At 35.8% G+C, this 22,741-nt stretch overlaps 1 protein-coding gene across 1 annotated transcript in view; it reads left to right on the top strand.

Annotated features, from left to right (window-relative positions):
• Nucleotides 1-4,036, top strand: part of LOC140141618 (calcium-activated chloride channel regulator 1-like) — a 37,228-nt gene extending 33,192 nt beyond the window's left edge. The window contains exons 15-16 of the mRNA XM_072163530.1: nt 876-1,124; nt 2,096-4,036. Of these exons, the coding sequence (XP_072019631.1) occupies nt 876-1,124; nt 2,096-2,544 (698 nt within the window). The 3' untranslated portion in view covers nt 2,545-4,036. The remainder of the gene's footprint in view (nt 1-875; nt 1,125-2,095) is intronic.
• Nucleotides 4,037-22,741: the final 18,705 nt, after the last annotated feature.

Genomic DNA, 22,741 nt, shown 5'->3' with positions numbered 1-22,741 from the left:
GGGATTTCAAGTGGGTGATTATTGATTGGCAAGTACCATATTTGGGCATAAATGCAGTCCACCATTCAATATGGAGGATAGACTAGACGTTATCGATTGATTTTGCTGGAGTATTTTCCTGTTAACCAGGTTTAAGTATTGCAAAGGTCGAATCATGTTTGCCTTGCAATATAACTGCACTATGTACGGCTATTTTCGGCCTATTATAGCCTATCATGCCTATAATCAGAAACACTGATGTTTTCGTCGAGACGACCACTTGACATGTGACGCCATTGTCCGGAAGTATGCGCGCGAATCAAGGCAATTTCCATTGTTCTTTGCCCTGTTACAACTGTATGACAACACAGGCGAAAACTTTTTGCACAAGATTTGCAATTCAAAGAGAATTGGCCATTGCTCATTCTAGTAAGGCTAGTATGTGGACAATATAAGTGTGCTATTTCATTTAATGACATAAAATTTGAAAAATATTGTAAGGAACACTTGAGTTTTTGACTTTTAAAACCTACATTTTGGTCAAATATTGTGCCGGGATAGGTCGCTACCAACATATTTACCACATTCGCCTTGCTATAAACATTGAATTGCGTTATCTGTTGACCTAATGAGAAAAGGTAAAAAAAAAAATTCTGATTGGATTAAGGGAACACTTGAGGTTTTAACAAAACCCAATCACAGAGTCCTATTTTCCAGCAAGTAGCTCACGCAACCGCGTAGTGTAATCAAAGGACAATTCAACGCTTGCTTGGTAGCTCTTGGACGAAAATGTGTGCTCAGGTGTATCGATGTGGAAGCTGTGCATAGACGTTTTTAAACCTTTCCATAATGTAAAAGTTCTCACACGTCTCTGTTAACCGTTTAAACTCCAACAGGTAATGACACCATCGTACCTCCCTGGAACCCACCCCAGGAACCCACCGGTGATCCAGTGCCCTTGTTTACCCGTGATGTATCGGGCGGATCTAGCAATGTTCCCGAAGTCCCTCCAGGTTACGTTCCTGACACAGATTACATACCACCCGGACGGATCATAGATCTAAGAGTGACAGCAACATCTTTTGATTCGAAAACGGTGTCTTTATCATGGTCTGCTCCTGGTGATGACCTTGACTTCGGTGGAGGTATGAATTTGTGTTATTTGTAAATATTGAAGGTGGCGACTGTTTGATATTATTCAGTTGTGTTTTTTATCGTACAGTATATGTTAGGCCTACCACCAAAACAATATGATTACTAGAAGTTATTATTATTGCTTAAATTGTTTGGATATTTGAATCTAAACAATCAAAATTACTATGACCAGTACATACTGTTGTGGTGATATGGGAGGGAGGCAAAGTTTACTGGCGTTATAAGACAATTGAGTTTTATGCAGATGCTAAAATCTATAAGGTAGCCAATCCAATCTAGTCACCCGCTATCTTTATGCCAATGTGTGTTATAAAATATCGTAACTTAGTAAAATTTGTATTATATCGCAAGTTGTATTAATTATTATTATTTTTTTTTTTTATTTATTTATACTATTCGGCCCATAGGCCTGGCACAGCCCAATATTGCAATAGCAATACATTAAAGGGATGCCAAAACATCAAAAACAGCAAAAATTAAAAGAAAACTTAAACAAAAAACACAGAAAAAACAAACACCAAACAAAACAAGGGAACTGGCTAGCCAAGATGGGCACGGAGGGCTGACCGATTTGATATCATCAAGACATTTCTTGTATTCAGAATGCAATTTGGTGTGTCTGAGACTGATGTGCTCTCAGATCCGACAAAAATACTGTGCCGAACGCCCCTCAAATATATTACATAAAAGATGCAAAATGATTGTAAAGTTGAGCGACGGCCGATTGGAATTTGACCAATAAAGTGGCACGATTTCTTCAACACGAAAAAACCCCACTTTACCTCATTGACTAAAAACCACTCGCTTTTGCTCAGCGATATAGTATAAATTCAGCTTAAGTCTTAACGGGCTTGTGTGCTGTCAAAACCGTAATCTATTTTACAGTCGTTTGTAGAAGTAATGGACATAACATTAATGTATTTGTCTTAACATGTGTCTCTATATTAATTTAACTTTATAGCATCATTTTACGATATAAGGATTGCCGACACAATTGCCGAACTTGCCGATAATTTCACTGACGCTACCCGACTGGCACCAGAAGATATTGTAACGGGTGACCTCAACAATCCACAGGAATTCGGCAACACTGAACAGTTCGTCATCCGGGTCAATGTGACAGCGGAGACGGTTTCTTATGCTTTCGCTATCCAATCATGGGACGATGCTGCTTGGTCTTCTGAAGTATCCAACGTGGTACTTGCAACGATTCGGGAGTATATCCCCCCGACAGGTGGGCCTCCAACTGAACCGGGTCTATCACTTGGGGCTATTATTGGTATTGTTGTTGGTGCAGTAGTTGCTATTATTATAGTAATCGTTATTATTGTGGCTTGCTGCTGCACAACGAAAAAGAAAGATAAAAAATCGAAAGATAAGAAAAATAAGAAAACACCAAAAAGTGTCTGAAAACCTAGATCAAATGTAATAAAATAGACAATTTTCTCCTTTATACCTATTGCCCTATAATTACTAGTATCCTGCTGACAAAGTAATTTGAACCCAGAGCTGTAGGAATATTGGAGAAGAATAACCCCCAAGTATAGCTTCTAACAGTACCCGGTATGACAATGTAACAACAATCTCAATCAATTATTGTACTTTCAATCATTGCCAAAACTTTATAAATTTTAGTACTTTTTTATTAAATTATGTAAGATATTCTTTAGAATAAAATGAAATATACTCAGGGTTTTTGGGAAAAAAATGAAAAACATGCTAATTCAATATCTAAAAGCTGTAATTCCATTAAAAATATAACCATTAAGATTTTAGTATAGCATAATAATGCTTTGTGGTATCATTTATTACGGTTTATTGTTTAATAGTTGTTTAGTTTTATTTATCAATTTTTCTAACAAAATGTAATTTGCAATTCTAGATTTGGACAATACCAAAATGCTTTCACACTAATATGCGCAAATATTTGTTTAGGTATTTTTAACATTGATTTTCTTTTCTTTATACAATTTTGCACATGTTTCTGCTTTTTTGTGGTAATTTGTCTTCCTTAAACTGTTTGCGAAAATTGAGGGCGCTATTTTTGAATATTTTCAATTTCAATTTCAGGTTTATAATAAATAGCGCCATCAGTGTTCATATTCAGTTAATAAAGATGCTAGTTCTACATACATCAGGAATTTGACAAGCCATTTCGCTGAGCCAAGAAATGTGACAAATGTTTTGAAGGTGTACAGATACAAAAATTAAAGGCGATATTGCTTTGGATGGAATGTTCTTTCATTTGTTTGACACAGACGACAGCTTGGAGCACAAAAATGCTATCTGCATGGGCTGTACATGGAGCACAAAATGTTTAACTGCCTGTGTTTAACCTTAATAGTTAATCCTTGTGTGTACAAAGCCGCTTATAGAGTTGACCTGTTTCAGTGTATTCAAAGTAGTTGATATACCGTAAAACCTCGTCTACAAGCATATATAGTGTTTTTGATGAAAGCTTAATTAATACGAAACAAGCGTAAATATACTAAGACAATAGATTGGTCTTACAATAATACTTGTTTGTATATGTTTGTATCTGTAATTTATTTGCTCAAATTCCATAATGGCGCCTGGAATAAGTTAGCTTTCATCAGAAGTACTCTATATGCTTGTAGACGAGGTTTTACGGTATTGGCACTGCCTACATGATTTGTAACACTTGGAAAAGCAGAAGTTCAGACACAAAATTTATATCATCCAAAACATCAATAAATGAACTCAAAAGAATCAACATCATGTAGTGTGAATAAGCACAAATTAATTAACAACAATAATCACAAATTAAATAACAATAAGAAAACGTTGTACAGTAGGTAACAATAATCACATACTTTTAACCTTTCTTGGTACTTTGTAAATTTGTTTATTGTTTTGTACTTAGTTCCCTAAATATATTTCTTTAGAGGGAAATACAAATTTTAATAAAGAAGATGCAATATGAGCTAGTGTATGTGGAGTTATTTTTGAATTAAATAAAGTAATAAATATGCTCTTTAATTTCAATCTTTGGTCAAAGAGTGCGTAATTACAGGAAAAAATGACGTCGTCCTCATATAAATGTTATTTCTTTGCCCTCCTGGGGGAATTTCCTATAATGAAATAAAACACCCATGTGATTTGGACAAATTTTCCAGAAATTGAACCCATCTTGGGTTTTTGTCAGCTTATGTGGTTATGTAAGGCACCACGTCAAAGTTGGTCCTATAACACTAACAATTCCCAGTTTGGTACCGATGACTAGTCCATCGTACCCTGGTAATGTAATTAAAATACAATAATGTGTTCCCGTAAAAATTCAAAGCACTTTAACCGACACAGTTTTTTAGATGATCTTTTGATGCATGAATTAATCAGATTTGGTGGTATTCGTATCAATTTTTTTTATTGCTTTGTTTCTGTAAATCCAATATCACACTCTGCCTGTAAAAATATTAATGTGCTTTGGCAAGCTTTCCCTTTCAGGAACATGGTGTTTTGCAAATAGATGTGTTTTCAACAATATAACTTGTTACAAAATCCTTATGTAAACGTTTTGCCACAATATGAGCAGAAACGTGGTAGCATGAAGATCGATTTCAATTGTTTGGAATTCCCTTGCACATCGATAAATGAGTTTTGGTTATATGTATTATTATTTTGGATTAAAAAATGCGGACATTTCTTCTCAACTAACCAAACAAGTTTTACATCTACGGAACCTGAAAGCGTGAATAGTCATGTTCCGTCCGTGGAAAAAATAAAGTGCGACAGGCTAATTGGCTGTGTACGTTAAACGGACGCCCCCCCATGAATTTTAGCTACGACGTACTTTCCCATTGAAAACCCGACGCGGGGTTTTTAGTAGTCACAAAAATTTTAGAAGTAAGGTTTTTGTTGTCAAATAGGCTTTTAACTTTCATATCCCGAGCGTGGTTTTGCTCCGTAAACACACACTGACCAAAGACAGAACAGCCGGTGGGAAATTAACAGCTAAATTGCAGTGTATTAGTAATTAGGCAGATGCACGAAAGTTTTTCATTATGAAACATAGTTTGGCTCAAATCAGGAGTTACATCTTATAATGCTCAATCGAGACATGTCTCTCAGCGAATGTCTAACCATAAGGAGCAAAACCAAATCGCGTCTCGTAACCTCATTCAATTGACACGTGCTACATTTCGGACGTGACTTGAATGTCAGCATTTGGACATGTTTTGCTCAAAGACGCGAGTTTGTGTCTGAAAAGCGTCTCAAAACTGGCTACAATAATGAGGATGTACCTTGGATTGATTTTTCAGGCAAGACAAATGATTTTATTTTTTCTATTCAAAGGATAACATTGGTATCCTAAAGATCTTAAAGGGTAACATACAGCCTGTCTCAAAAAAGACTGTGCAAGTGAAAAGCGCCCTCTTTAAATAAATAAATAAATAAATGTAGATATTTATATAGCGCTTTATGCCGTAAACAGCCCCAAAGCGCTTTACATTTATTCCGCCGTCATTAGAATATGTCGGAACCACGTTTGCAGCCTACAAGTCAGTGGCGCAGGGTCCATCAGTACAACGACTGTGACTACCCCTAACAGCTTCCCATTGCACCTGGGTGGGGTGAGGCAAGCGAGGCAAAGCGCCTTGCCCAAGGGCGCAACACGGTGGTGGGACGGGGAATCGAACCCACGCACGTCGAGCAAGCTCTCGGATTATGAGTCCCAGGCCGTAGAAAATACCGTTGTGACATGATGCTTAAACCTATGTCAAGGGCGTAGTCTTAGATCTTAAGGTTGGTCTTAACCCTGGAATTATGGAAATTGTTGGTCTAAAGTATATAAAAGTATATAAACTCCTCAACAAAAGTTTGGAAAGTTTTTTCAAGCATCTGTATCTCCAATTATTTGTGACATATTCATATCGTGTTGCATATCACTGGATAGCTACAATACTCCCTTTACAATGACACCCCATTTGAAACAATAACATTTTTCACGGCTGAGTACATGCCTTGTGATTGTAGTGGGGTCTCAAAATGAATTTGCCAAATTGACCATTATTCTGTGCAGCAAGCTGCAATCCCATAACTTTACAATCTGGGACCTAATGCAATCCTCCAAGATGACACCGCTCGCCCACATAGCCACGGTAGTCAACGACTACCTACAGAATATGGGAGTAGAGTCAAAATGGCCTGCCATCAGGCCAGACCCGGGGGCCAGACATCAACCCGATTGAACACTTGTGGGACCAGCTTGATCGTGCTGTGCGTGCCAAAGAAGCCCATAGGCAACCACATTGAATGACCTGCGACGAATCATTGTGGAAGAATGGAATTCCATCCCACAGTAACGTGTAACCAGGTCGGTGAGCAGCATAAGGAGAAGGTGCCTGACTATTGTGGCTGCCTGTGGTTTTTCCACCCGCTATTGAGGTTAGTGGCTAGCTTTGTTTGAGCACAGAATAATGGTCAATTTGGCACATTCATTTTGAGACCCCACTACATTCACAAGGCGTGTACTCAGCCGTGAAAAATGTTGTTGTTTCCAATGGTGTGTCATTGTAAAGGGGAGTATTGTAGCTATCCAGTGATATGCAACACGATATGAATATGTCACAAATAATTGGAGAAACAGATGCTTGAAAAAACTTTCCAAACTTTCGTTGAGGAGTTTATATTTAGAATGGCAAAGACTTGATAAATTCATTAGTGAGGTCAACTTAGGGCCAAAATGCTCATTTTTGGCCCCAAATCCCCAAAAAACTGTTTTTGTTAAACATAACCTTGGGCCATTTTTTTTAATATTAATTTTCAAAAACTAGATCAAAATGGTCAAAAAATGCTTAATTAAATAAAAAATCATAAAAAAGCCTGACATGTGCCCAAATTTCAAATATTTATAAATATTCGAGAGAAAAACAGTTATCAAAGTTATGACAATAGAATATTAAAAGTTGCCTTAGTATAAACATTTAACGTGCGTGAAAAACAGTGGCTTTTTTTCGATGGGAACTATGATGCAATTTTGTCAGTTTCGCCGTCGAGCAATGATTAAAGGAGGAAATAGGAAAAGTGATCCCTCCCGGGAATCGAACCCAGGACCTCTGGTTTACGAGACCAGCGCATTAACCACTTGGCCACGGGAACTTCATGATTAGGCAGACCGGGGATTCAACCAATAAGCGGTGACTTAACTCTATCTCCTTCGTGCAAGTCATCCCAATGTGGCTCCGGCTTGACAAGCATGAATATGATGCAAAGGAACTGTAAAGGAACATGAAAAATAGTGGCTTTTTCCGACGGGAATAAGCAAACTATGATGCAATCTTTGAAGGAGGAAATAGGAAAAGTGAGTTTGGGTGAACTGGGTTCAATTCCCTGGCGGGATCACTTTTGATGGGTATATCGTTACAGTGAACACAGAGCTTTGCAAAGAAAAACATGTAGATAAAGACAATACAGCATAGAAAACCCATCTCCCAGGTCATTGAAACATCTCTAAACATAAAACATAATCTTCTACTGATTACGCTCTTTTACGAGCAACCAATGCAATTCGTTTAAGGGTACACGATGTATTGTTGGACGAAGCAGCAAGAAAAAATCGATTTTCATTATCTAAATCAACATATTTATTGAAAAATAGCACTTTGATGTTTTGCACAAGTTCAGTCTACAAATCATATACTTGGAAAACTTGCTTGAGTTATGTACGTTTTACAAAATTATTGTCGTTTCAGCCCTCTTTACAACATAACTCAAGAACCACAGGCCCTACAAAAGTATATCTGTGATATTTGAATTCTTCTACATTATGAAATGAAACTTCGCTATGAAATGATCAATGATCGCTTTAGGTCACATTCGCGTGCGCCCAGCAACAAAGAGTTTCCATAATCAAGGTGCGAGAGAACCAGCCCCTATAAAATAAGAAGTAAGTATTTAGAACAGTCAACATGAAATATAATATTCATCTAAGTAAACAATCATAATTAAGCGATTTATGTTTTGGATCAAAATAAATCTTCAATTTTTGACAAATATTATTCACATATTTTTTTACGAAGATTGAAATTGCACATCAGTGTGAAATTACTAAATCGGAGAAGGGAGCTCAGTTTATTTCATGCCATACGAGGAGACACTGGTGCCTTAAACAAATATACGGATATTATATTCGTATATCCAAAATAAAACGCCTCTTGTATTGCATGCAAAAACAAAACAAATCGGAAATTTTACTCTTTGCAAAAACAGCGAATGTGGAGCAAGTGCTTGAAAATTCAATTGAATAGTCAATTCTGTCTCTCTCCTTTTTCAATCATTACAGACTAAACACCTTATGTATATAGTATAATAGTTCAAACAAGAGTGCTAAAGGCTCCGCAATAGCTATGAGCTCGGGATGGGTAAACTTTCCAAACGGAAAAACGTGAATTTTTTTCCCAAAACGTGAAACCTGTCAAATCATACTTAAAAAGACCAACTTCAAACACTAAAGTGACCAATTAATACCTTCCTTTGTTTCAGTAGTTAAACGATATCATGTGTTTTAACACATGACACTAGGAAAGGAACAATCTATATAAAACATGCATTACATTATAGTCAAGAAAAGGGCCCTATTGGGTGTTTGATATAAGTTTGTTTGTGTTTTCAACCAGGAAGGTACGTGCCTCGTGTATTGCAATTTTATATAGGCATACTAAGCATCAAGAGTACCAACCACAATTTTCCAAACTTATCGGGCTTATGTTGAGGAGTTTATTTCTCTTGTCTTACGGGTACAGATGTTACGGTCATTGTCTGATGAAACCAATTTTATTGAGCCTCTCTATCATGTCTACATTCTTGCAAATACAAAATTAGAAGGGAATAGACCAAGAAAATGAGCAACTAGAACGCAATGTTGTTTAAATTGTACTCAAGCTGAGGAAAAAAAATAATTTCACTCATGTTGTTGCTCTGTTCCCATTTTACTCAACAATAAGTGTATAAGTTTTATTTAATGTGCTGCACAGAAATTATCCAAGGGAAATGTAAAAGGAAAAGGGCTTTGGCTACGTAGCAGATAATTATCAATTCAAAGCAAGGTAGATAATTGGTTGGAAGGTACAGTTAGCGTCGAATTATAACATTTGCTGATGAGGACGCCCTCAATATTTTTCAAAATTCTGTTTTTTATAGTAAACTAACATACCCTCTATGTGCTGTAGTTTTGTCGATTTTCGAGATTTTGAATAAACCGCAGGACCCGTCGTTTTATTATTACGATGGAAATATCAGTCGAACGCGTATACGATGTACATAACACAGTACATACATGGCGTGCGGGCAGTCGTGACATATAAAAAAAATCGATGTATGCGCTACTATCAAATAGCGATTTTGTTTGTATTGCCTCGCCTGTTTGGGCCCAAATTAAAAGAGGACAAAAAAAATACAATTATATTTCTTATGGAAATTATGAAGAAGAAGGCGGCCTATATGCTTCGCCCTAGCAGGAAAATGTTATAATATGCCATTAAGAAATGTTATAATATGGCATTAAGGAGAAATAGAAATTAAAATGAAGTTTTAGCTTCCTATCTTGGATGAACAGGTAAGCCCTTACGAGGTTAGAAAAGAAGTGGGCCATGTAAACGGTAAGCCACTCTCCCATTAACATTATTATGATGTTCAATTCTAGACCTAAATAATACCAACATATAATATCAAACTATAGTTTGATCAGCTCGTAATAGGCGGGAAATGTTAGGCTTTTACCACTACGCCGAAAAGTAGACCCATGTTAAGAGTGCTATTAGTTGACCTGTCTGGTCATCATTATTTTTTGTGTTAAAGAAAGTAGACAGTATAGGACTTGAATTAATAATTCATGATGCTTCTGGCAAGATGTCATAAGAAAATTCTCAAAATAAAATATTTTGATACTAATCCGCGGTGTTGTAAGGCCCGCCGATTACGAGCTGATCAAAGTATAATGTATGTACACATATACGATTATTTTTTAGCAATTTTTAACATAGATTTTCGTATCTATATCACATTATTCATCTTTCTCTGCTTTTTGTGGTAATGTTGATTATATGAATAGTACATTTGTGTGCATATTGAGGGAGCTATGTACATATATTTTGAATTTAAATTAGCCAAATACTATGAGTTATACCTTACATTTCGTTATAAAAAGTTTTTTGAAAATTCACTTGTCGTTTGATAGTCTGTCTGTTGATGTTCTAATAGCATTTTACAAGTGTCTACCCTTGTAAAGATGCAAACAAGATTTTTAGATAAATAGCGCCATCATTGTTCAACTTTTTTAAATGACTCGATTTTACATGCCATCAAACAACCGTGAAGCAATAGTGAAAGAGCAAAGATTAAATGTTAAAGTATCAACGGTATCGTTCCAATTACACGTTGGTTGCTTATTAGTGCATTCTCATCTCAAGACCCTAGAAAATTGACATGAAACATGATTGCAACTGACATACTAATAACCCAATCATCAGCAGAAACGTTTTTACTTCATTAGTGCATTCTCAAGTTTGTAATTACAGAGAAATTATAGGTGCACAATTTCTATTCACCATTGGTAAAATATGTGATAAATATAATTCGCCACCCCAAAACTATGTATAACTTGCCTATGTTGTGCAATGGGATGTCCAGACATTCTATATACTTTCAGAATTTCTCACAGAACAAACAAGTAAATGAAAAAAAAACTCAACTTGAATTCGTGCAGGTACATTTTGTTAAAGCTTACAGTTTCAGCAGTTATCATGTAATAATCTGATAAAACCCATAATAAGAAAAGGGCATTTAAAGGCCCATTCAGTAATTTGCTCACCCGGACGATCGTAAAAATCATCAAAATTCTGATTTTGGTACCTTTGTCATTGTCATTTTACATGAATTTTAATTTATATACTGATAGTGTATACATTAGCTACATGTATTTGAACTTCATCAATATAGCTGTTTTCTTCGTTTTTGCCAATTTTTTTCATTTCAAAAATACCAAATGACAATTTGAATGATTTATCCTTCCCTTTTAACAATCAGTACGACAGCAACTTAGCTCACTTCCGGTAATTTTTACCGGCGTTACCTTTGCTGTTACGTAACGTAATGTTGTAAATCGGGTGGCAAATACAGTTTTTCAGAAAACATCAACAAAATGGAATACATGAGTGGTTTCTCCCTTCATTTCCATATTGAGCCCATAGATAAGATATGAAACATGAGTATAAGGCAAACAGTAACGTGTAAAAGTCCAGTTATTGTGGAGAAAATGAATGTTTATTGTGCGCGAAGTAGCCTAAAAATGAGAAAAATGCATGTCACGATCACCAAAATGGTTATATCTGCAACTATGCGCCAACGCCGGTCGTATGCTTTTCTGTAATGATAGACATTAGCTAACTTGAGCTTGTATTAAATTTTCAGCGAAAATGATTGGTGGAACAATCGAGTCGTAGGTTGGAAAGTTGCTTTCAAAACGGCTTCCCTCGCAATCGTGCGTGACCATAAGTGACCAGTGTCAGCAGGAAAATTAACAGCCGGCCTTGTCCATATAATCGATTAATAATTGTCAGGATCGTCTAGTTGACTACAGTGATATTTATTTATTCATACAAAATACTGCCCTGTCATACAAAATATCGAAGTCAATATAAAACGTAATTTCAAGCCATTTGACTGAACTTACAAACAGTTTATAAAAGATTATTGTTGAACGAGACACTGAATTAGAAATAACATTGCAAAAGGTACGAGAATATGTTAGCAGGTTGTGACAGGAGGGTGAAAGTGCATAGGAACAATGCCGGAAACTACGTCACGCTATTGTTCGACTTAGACTACATTAGAGTCACGCGGTAGCCGTGACCAGCAAGTTTTTAAAAAAAAAAGACTGATAAAGAAGACTAATAACAGATGCTCCCGCGAGACTATATTTACAGCTAACATTAAAACACTTGACTTCTATTGTTCGATGTTATTTTTTCGCTGGGTACAAAATGTATCTAAAACCATGCTAAATGTTATTTACGGTCCCAGGTGTAATATCTTGACAACTCATTAATTCAAAAAGGGCCACCAATCCTACAGTCAATCATTGTTCGTAATAAACAAATATTTTTGCTTCAGTTTCACGCGGTATTTCATAGCGAAAATTAGTTGCAAATCATACTGATCCAGAATTTTTGGACACTGCTACAGGTCTACCTGGTTATCACCTTCACACTACTTTTTCAGATTCACTTCTATACCCTAGCAATTTCTGAAATACCGTACATACAAATTCCGAACCCCATTCGCCAAAAAATCAAGTTTTTCACAATTCTTTTGTTCCTTTCGGACGACAAATCAATTCATATAATAAATATTGTACATCGACACGCTATTTCGAGGCGAGTCTCGTGGTGTAATGGTTAAGGCATTGAACTCCTAATCCGGGGACTCGAGTTCGAAATCCGATGAGCAACTTACTTTTTCAATATTTTATTAAACAATAATTTTAATGTCATTAATCAAGGATAACACAATTTTAATCATCCAGTGCTATTATGATATTATTTTTTTTATCAAAGCAAGATGTTACCAATATTTTTCTCATTTTTAGTTCTGTCCTACCACGGGGCGATTCACATGATAATAGGACAATAAAACATGTGATATTTATGAATGGTTGTTGAATCGATCTAGAGACCTGTCCCTTTGTCATCTTCAGCTATCGTAGAACTGTATTCCAACATGACTGTCATTTCAATTGTTATACCGTTCCGGTTGGTTTATTGCATACACTCTATAGGTGTGAAAAATTATTATACTATGGAAGGCCAGCAGGGACAAAAACGTATCCAAAAAGATACAACCAAATATGGAAGGCCACTAAAGTCATAGTTACGCAAAGGCAAATTAGCAAAGCGGCAAAAATACCCAAATGCCTATTAAAAGGAGGGACTGTCCCCACCACAGACACACGGAACCCCCGATAGAGAGCAGGGCTTGAAGAATGAGGGAAATTACAACTACAAACCGCGAAAGACCGCCAACAACCGCCGCTTAATAGGGAATTCCAACTCGATTGCCCCGCAGGGCTACAAAGAACTACCAACCGCGAAATTTGGATATCCAACTAGATTGCCCCTCAGGGCTTACAAAACCACAATCATGGTTGGCATGAAGAATGAGGGAAATTAAAACTACAAACCGCGAAAGACCGCCAACAACCGCCGCTTAATAGGGAAATCCAACTAGATTGCCCCGCAGGACTACAAAGAACTATCAAGCGCGAAATTTGGATATCCAACTAGATTGCCCCGCAGGGCTACAAAAACTACAATCATTAAAACATAATTATATTGCTAAGTCGTGGCACTTAGACGCTTCCGTAGTATAAGCCTTGCTACATATACACGCATTTCTCAGCTTCAATTTGAAGTAAATCGCACTGACTCTGTGTCTCGCTGGCATCGTCAACATTGGGTATGTGTTGTTCATATTTACATTTTCTTAGTTGCCTTGAATAAAGTTTGGATAACCAACTAGATTACCCCGCAGGGCAACAAAACCACAATCATGGTTGGCATGAAGAATGAGGGAAATTAAAACTACAAACCGCGAAAGACCGCCAACAACCGCCGCTTAATAGGGAGAATCCGCAGGGCTACAAAGAACTATCAAGCGCGAAATTTGGATATCCAACTAGATTGCCCCGCAGGGCTACAAAAACTACAATCATTAAAACATAATTATCTTGCTAAGTCGTGGCACTTAGACGCTTCCGTAGTATAAGCCTTGCTACATATACACGCATTTCTCAGCTTCAATTTGAAGTAAATCGCACTGACTCTGTGTCTCGCTGGCATCGTCAACATTGGGTATGTGTTGTTCATATTTACATGTTCTTATTTGCCTTGAATAAAGTTGATTAAAAATGTATATGTATCCCTATTAACATTACAGTCACGCGGTAGCTGTTACCAGCAAGTTTTAAAAATAAACCGCTGATAAAGTTTTATTAAATTATTTACTGTCATAAATCAAGGATAACATATAATTTCAAACATCTATTTTTCGTTTTATTCGTTTTATGCAGTACTTCGTAACCCGATGACTTTCCAAACTTAAAGCTGCTTGGCTACATTCATAAAAAGAAATAAAATCCACCAAAAAAACGTTGACAACGTAAAGAAAGCAGCAAGTTTAAAAAGCCCCCACCTCGGCTCACTTTTTGAAACCTGGTCCCATTTTGAATATCAACAGCAAATCGGTGTTTTTAACATTTAAACAATAGCATCATTGCAATTAACATGCCTACTTATTATAAAACAAAACATATATAGGATATTGGCCAAGAACAACAAAATAACCTTTCTGATCGTTCCAGAATGCTAACAACTTAATATCGCATCGGCACATTAAAGATACATAACACTTCTGGAAATGTTTTAAGTTGATAATTATGACAAAGTTTAAATCAGTATATTTTACAAATGGGACCAAGTTTCAAAAAGTGAGCCGAGGTGGGGCTTTTTAAACTTGCTGCTTTCTTTACGTTGTCAACGTTTTTTTGGTGGATATTTTTTAACGCATGCGTGTTCGTCAATACAGCTTTTAGTCTCCTCCACCTTCGCAACATGGTACGTGGAGTGTCTGGAATCACACTGACGGCGGAGGAGAATACTAGCTGGTCAGACAGTTTAATTTTTACAAGCATATAATACCTGAACAATCACCTTCGTTAGATCGATTTACTACAGAATATATTGTATATTCTAAATATAATTTTAATATTGTAAACCTGTTAACTTATATATTTGTGTACTAAAGTATAAGGACACGTAAATAAAATCATGTCGAAGACAAAATGGCCGCTAATCCGCCTATTGTGAGACCTAGGATACATATTTCGAAAGAGGGCAGCAGACTAGGATGCCTATCCCTTTGTCTATTATTCCTGGTTGTGATGGTCTAGTGGCTAAGTCCGTGCCTGAAGTGCGTGAGGTTGGAAGTTCGAACCCTACCATAGCGGGTTTTTTTTTGTTGAAAATATTTATGATATTAGTTAACAACTTTCAGGAAGGGTTTCTGATCATTTGAAGCAGAAATAATGAGGTAAAATGAAAGAAAGCATTTTTTTCATCTTGAACGCTTGTGGTGTTCTATTGAAGATAATTAAAGTTACTCTGGACAACGAAACGCTGATTCCAATTATGTGTATGTCTGGGTATGGTGTAAGAACGGTGTAAAAATTACAAATAATATTATGCCAAAATATCAGGTTTGAAATTCGTAAATTATGGCTGACGCTATCTTATTTTTAATATGTAGGCCTACGCATAAAGAAAAACATTGCAAACGTGTTGCATAGAAATATTTTTAATTGATCATAATACTGACGGGCCTACACCATAGGCCTAACAGAACAAGAGAGAAAAAAATAATCGAAATGCTGCAGGATTCGAACCTTCAACCTCTCGCACTTCAAACCACGGCGTCGGCCACTAGACCATCACAACCTGCTGTAACATACTCGTATCTTTTGCAACCTTATTTCTCATTCAGGGACTCGATCAACAATAATATTTTTAAAACTGCTTTTAAGTTCAGTCAAATGAGGTGATATTACTTTTTATATTGACTTCAATATTTTGTAAGTCAATGCAGTATTTTACTTGAATAAAGAAATATCACTGGAGTCAACTGGACGATTCTGACGATTATTATTCGATATAGTGACAGGGCCGGCTGCTATTTTGCTAGTGACACTTGTCACTAACGGGACACGCACGATTGAGACACGGGCCGTTTTGAGAGTAACTTTACAACCTACGACTCGATTGTTCCACCAATCATTTTCGCTGAAAATTTAATACAAGCTCAAGTTAGTTAATATCTATCATTACAGAAAAGCATAAGACCGGCGTTTGCTCATAGTTGTAGATATAACCATTTTGGTGATCGTGACATGCAATTTTTATTTTCCCGGTCACTTTGGACATGTTCAAGCTTCTTTATTTTCAATATTATTCAACTTTTACTCGTTTGTTGTTCTTTGCACAAATGTTTGGTATCTTATCCGTGATCATGGTACACAATTTAAGCAAAAAACGACCCGTGTCTCCCATTTCTGGAGCTCAGTATTTCGCTAAAACATGTTTGCCGGCCAAATTTTCAACATTTAGTTACGTAACCCGTGTTCACCAACCCGTAAAAAATTTCTATCGAACAAAAGAGGTCACGAAGTTGCCGTCGTACTGAATACGCAATATATAAACAATTTTATCTTTTTACACTTGCGCTGGGATCACTGATTGGGTCTTTAAAGTACTTTCTTACGCTACAACGATGGTAAACAACAATATATAAACTAGAGCGATAACCGCACCATAGCTGAACCATGTGGCTTCGGCAGTATATTGTGGTAGGCCTATACCACTGTCATCATTGCATTTAAATTTCAGCTCAATTGAAGCATTTTGAAAACTTGACATTTGACCCCTTTATTGCCCCCTTAATGACCTTAAATGAATTTTAAAATATTTTAAACATGTTTAGAATGTCATAAGGATCATTGCGTTTAAATTTCAGCTCAATCGGAGCATTTTGGAAAACTTGACCTTTGACCCCTTTATAACCCCTTAATGACCTTAAATGAAACTTAAAATGTTTTTAAAATGTTTAGAATGTCATAAGGATCATTGCATACAAATTTCAGCTCAATTGGAGCATTTGAAAAAACTTGACCTTTGACCCCTTAATGACCTTAAATGAATTTTAAAATATTTTTTTAATGTTTACAATGTCATAAGGATCATTGCATTTAAATTTCAGCTCAATTGGAACATTTTGAAAACCTTGACCTTTGACCCCTTTATGACCCCTTAATGACCTTAAATAAATTTTAAAATGTTTTAAACACGTTTAGAATGTCGTAAGGATCATTGCATTTAAATTTGAGCTCAATCGGAGCAATTTCGGTTAAAATGACCTTTTTTGACCCCTGTGACCCCAGGATGACCTCTGACGTTTGGAAATATTTTTATTATATTCTTTATGTTTTCCTCTTTCATATGACACCACTCATGGGTTCATACCTTCGTGGCATTTAGAGATATGTCCATTTCAGACCAAATGGTTAGTCAGTTAGTAAGCTAGTAAGTAAGCTGGTAAGTAAGCTAGTAACCATCACTCATATAGGCTGATACCATTTCATGGTTCAGCAAAAAGTAAAATACACAAAATTCAGATCATATTGGCAAGATATCGTTTGATAAAACCAATTGTATTTAGCCTCTCTACCATGTACGAGTACGCTACGGGTGAAATTTTAATTTGACATTTATATTAGCTCTCGCAATAAAGTCCAAATAGTGCTAGATTTAAATACAAATCCGAAAGTTGATTATCAAAATAACTTTTAGATGATGACACAATAGATTTATTTTGATGTTAACGCCGACACACATCAAACACTAAACAGCATGTAAATAAGTTTTCTGTGGGGAACTGTAAATGGAACAAAGAATCATTGCAACTACATGTAATTTATAAAGGATCAGAAATGCCACAGGACATTAGTGAGGGGGTGATTTACGGGACATTTTGAAGATATAGAATTCGAATATTTAAACTAAAACAAGGAGATGAATTTGGATTTTGAATAAGCCGGCCTGTAGCATGTTTTTAATAGTTCCGGGTAAGGCTATCTTAATTTAATAGTTTGTCTCAAAGCCCCCGCGCGCATTAGTAAAATGACCCGGTTTTTGCACGTTATTGCCGCTGGCCTTCAGTAAATTTCATTTTTTCCCGCTGTTTTATTTTTTTTCTGCAAAATATCTCACTTCTGTCATTGTCAGACGTAAACACTATGGACCACAAAAGCCTTATCCCAATGGTATAGTCCAATAACCTCAATTACATAATGATAGTGCAAAATTTGACATCAAGTTGCAGAGTTATTGTACCCAAATTTTCAAAGGTCATTCAATGAATGTACAAATGTATTGGGAGATTATACTGTGCCCCTGATAGATGAGCATGTTGTGGATCCTAGGAAAAAATAACATAAGTAGTAAATCTAAATAAAGTCCTTCATCCTAAACACAGTGAAACTATTCACCGGCGTATACTTGTCAAAACGCTCGTCCCACGTTAATAAAAAAAAAGATTAAAGTAGAAAACATCTAAAAAAACCTATTAAATTATGATGGACTTATACTAGTATTCATAATATGACTGCATGATTTCTTGAGAAGGTTTTGCAAAAGCCATCAAAGTATTAGTGCAATGACCGTACAATAAATTGCCTCTACCCTTAGCTACCCTAATACCTCATGACCAATTTATTGTAACGAAGTGGGCACTTTCCTAATAATATAAACAAAAAGATTCCTTGAATGTACTGAAATGTGTCGATCCATCAACAGATTAACATCATAGCCCTAGTGAATCTGGATAAATGCTAAAGGAAAGGCGTGCACTATGGGAACACCCGCAGTAAGAATGGCGTCTCAATCACTTTAGTTCACTTGCGGAAATCATCATAAAATGTATATGTTTTGTGTGGTAAGAGAAATCCAGGAGCTAGTATAATGGCTACGAAAAGTTTAGATCGCTTTTAGTTCACCTGAGTTCGTTTTGAAATAAGAAAAAAGGGTGTATTACATATTAACTATTATTTCAACATAAAACACTATCTATTTTGGTGATTTTCCTATTCAAAATCACTGAAAATTGGTATTCATCTTCTATAACCCCGATTTACTGAAGGCAATCCAATTGACATTTCACGTTTAAAGTATATTGGGTTTTTTTCTACAACTGATTCGTGATGGACTTAATTAAAATCCTGTCCTTTTGGTCGATGATACATGAATTTGATTTTAACGTTAAAACTATATTAATACTGGGATTTGAAAATTAGAACAAACGATAATTGCAATTCAATGTTCACCTATTAGAAATATATCATGGGCTGGAAAGAAATAACAAATAAAGAAAGAAAGAACGAAAGAAAGAAAAAAAAGAAAGAAAGAAAGAAAGAAAGAAAGAAAGAAAGAAAGAAAGAAAGAAAGAAAGAAAGAAAGAAAGAAAGAAAGAAAGAAAGAAAGAAAGAAAGAAAGAAAGAAAGAAAGAAAGAAAGAAAGAAAGAAAGAAAGAAAGAAAGAAAGAAAGAAAGAAAGAAAGAAGGAAGGAAGATAGGAAGAAAGGAAGAAAGGAAGAAAGGAAGAAAAAGAAAGAAAGAAAGAAAGAAAGAAAGAAAGAAAGAAAGAAAGAAAGAAAGAAAGAAAGAAAGAAAGAAAGAAAGAAAGAAAGAAAGAAAGAAAGAAAGAAAGAAAGAAAGAAAGAAAGAAAGAAAGAAAAGGGCTGACAAAAAATACGATATAGAATAGTTGGCATACGATTGATTGGAGTGCATAAAGTAAGATTTTGTTATATAGTACTGAAATGTGTTATCAAATTAACTTTTGGGCGATAACATATTGATTTGATAACCATTAAATAACATTTAAATAAGTTTTCCAAATGGATTTGGAGATTCAAACAATTAAAATATTGCTTACCTTCAATTTAAATCTAGAGATCCAAAACGTACCACAGGCCGTAGCTTGTTTGAGAGTGATTTGGTGGAAAATTAGACAGAATTGAATTAGAAATATTGAACAGAGTTTGAATAATACAAGCCATGCAGCATGTATGTAATACTTTTAACCAAATGACTTCTAATTATTTCCTAGTTATCGGTTTATATGTTTTAATATGGAGAAGGATTTAAAGCTAAAAATAAAAGCTTGCGGCTTGTGCGAGCAAGCGAAATATTATTGCAGTAATGCTCATAACATAAATTGCCTCTCCTCTAGCATCGTAACAAAATGGGCACTTTAATAATGATATAAAACAAAAGGTTCCTTGAATGTGCTGAGTTTTGTAATAGCCATCAATGGATCAACACTATAGCCCTAAGTAGTATACCATTGGCGGGTTAAGGGATATACGCGGCCTTAATATTATAACAGGTTTAAATATTTAAATGTCGGGTTATATGAAGGTCATGAAAATGTTTTGAAAACGTTATCGTAAAATATGTTTGGCAAACATTTTTGCAAAATATTTTATCTGTTTATAATGTTTTGCATCAAGTTTTGCATGTGCCACATAGGTAACCTCATTGACTTGGGGATGATTTGAAATGACCGCCAATTATGACTGTTTGATATTTATTGCCAGCAATGTGGAAATAGTGACACATTTAGAAACGAAAAAAGCTATAATTTTGTTGAAGGAGCACAGTTTAACAAACCATAACCCCTTGAAGTCAAATGATATACCATTTTAAAGCATATGATGTATATTTTCTAAACACGAAAAACCGGGGGAATTTACGGCTCATTCGCCGTGAACGGTCATATATGTGATGCGATCAAGCCAAATCAGTCGGAACTCGGAAATATTGATTTTGAGATATAGCCAAACAAAGAAAGTTTTTCCTTTTGTTATCTCTTGTTTTGGAAACTCTTAAATTGCTCATATCTTTGGAACTGGTTGTTCAATTTCAATGGGGGTTTCTGCAATATCCAGCTTTGTACATGCTTTTTACTATCCTATAGGAAACTGAAAATTTATTATGGCCGAGTTCCGACTGATTTTGCTTGATCGCATCACATATTTGCATTGGCCAAAAGCATAATATTATTATCTAACTTATTTGATCAATTACTCCTGTGTGACATGTATTAGATTTCTTCACGATTCACACGTGACTTTCATATAATGTGTTCCTACATAAAGCCTTGCTGTGTACCTGCAGTATAAATATTTGAAAAGTGCATGAATTATACGAATTACAAGAAATGCACGGTTGCAATTTACCGATACATATTACATTCAAATTACATCACTTGCTCCTAACGAGGGTAAAATTGAATTTCATGAGAAAAGGTCAACGAAGAGATATTAAAAACCTGGAATCCGCAACAATGCGCGGATATACGCTTTATATATGTTTATGGTTTGGGAATTTTTTCTTCTTTACTTGCACAACTCTATTAATTTTACTCGATGTGAGTTGGTGTATGGGTATGCTCTTTGTGAGGGGTGTTTATTTGTGGGTGGGTGGACAAATGTGTGTTTCCACGTGAACCAAGTAGACCAATGACCACCACGTATTGTGCAATTGTTTTGTGCTCTATTGTCACTCTCCACCCAGGTGTATAAAAGGATACGGCATGGATTAGTGCTGGGAAGGATAAACATGCTCGTTGTGCGGGAGGATGGAGACCCCCGCCCCAACAAGTTTATTCAAGGGAGTCGGGTCTCTATACGTGAGCATTGCACCGGCACGATTTTACCTTACGTAGGGCCATATGGGACACACCGCTTAAGAATGAATGTTGCGTTATATAAAATGTTCTTAAACAAATCCAAGAAAAGGTGATGTTGACATACCGTACCTCAATAACGTTTGGTGCTGTATCACAGCACTTTCTCAAAATGATCAGCTTTCTCGTTGGTTGCTTCCTGTTGGTAACTAACGTAGATGGGGCTGTTAATAACTGATCATAAATATGCGGAAGGAAGTAGTTGCCACAATCCTTGTTGAGTGTGTTAGCCTGTCCCCTCTTTCTTACCCATATTGATTCCGTTATGTGTCTTCTTATATAAGTCAACCAGTCAAGCATCCACTCAGTCAATGCTCCACCCTCTCACTTGCTCACGCAGTAGGTTAATTGTTCTTGACTTTTAAATTTTGATATTTTAGTGCCAGTACCACCCACAATTATATAGTTGATGGGTTAAGAAATTAAACTGCTATCTCATATTCTTAGAGTACGCCACATGCGGTCTCATGGTACTGGTAAAAGGCGTACGTCCGTAATACTTCCGATACTTCCGTAAAATGATATATTTCAAGAACAGTATGATCAATTGTCAAAATTTAAAAAAGATGTGATAGCTGATTTATTTTTCAAACAATATATTATCTAGTTATATTTGGTTTGGGGGTTAAAATACCAAGAAATTTAAGTTTCCGACGATACAGTTCTTTCAGGGACAACCTGTATTCGTATATTTCTATGAATGTCACGTGCTTAACATGTAACCATTCTGAAACAAATTGATACAATTATTGTATTATATTACCCATTTCATCAATTCCGTTTATATAATATGAAGTCTTTCTGAGCGAAATGCGATTTCTCCATGTAGTTCATATTCTTTCCTTATCTTTATTTTTACAGCGTGTGATGTTTCGTATAATAATATTCATGTCTATGTACAAATTACATTTCTTGCTCTCCTGGCGATAGATTTGACAAATGTGAATTTTATGAGAAACTGACGAACAAGGAAGAAATTGGACTGGACTATCCATTTTGTACTTTGTGCAAAACAACCAATGTTTGAAGATAATAAGATTACCAATATTTTACTCAAAGTGAGGTATTTTGTTTCATGACGAATTTTTCAAAATGAGTTTCAAACAATGCTTGATGATATATACGAATTTCGCATACTTTAATAACAGTGACACAGTATAGCTATGAACCCTGGTCTATTGAGGCAAATTTTGTAACACGAACTGCGAAGGTCATGGCAACAACCCCTTTCATATTTT

The sequence above is a fragment of the Amphiura filiformis genome, chromosome 19 (assembly GCF_039555335.1).
Source record: "Amphiura filiformis chromosome 19, Afil_fr2py, whole genome shotgun sequence".
NCBI lineage: Eukaryota > Metazoa > Echinodermata > Ophiuroidea > Amphilepidida > Amphiuridae > Amphiura > Amphiura filiformis.
This window is presented reverse-complemented; position numbering and strand designations above follow the sequence as displayed.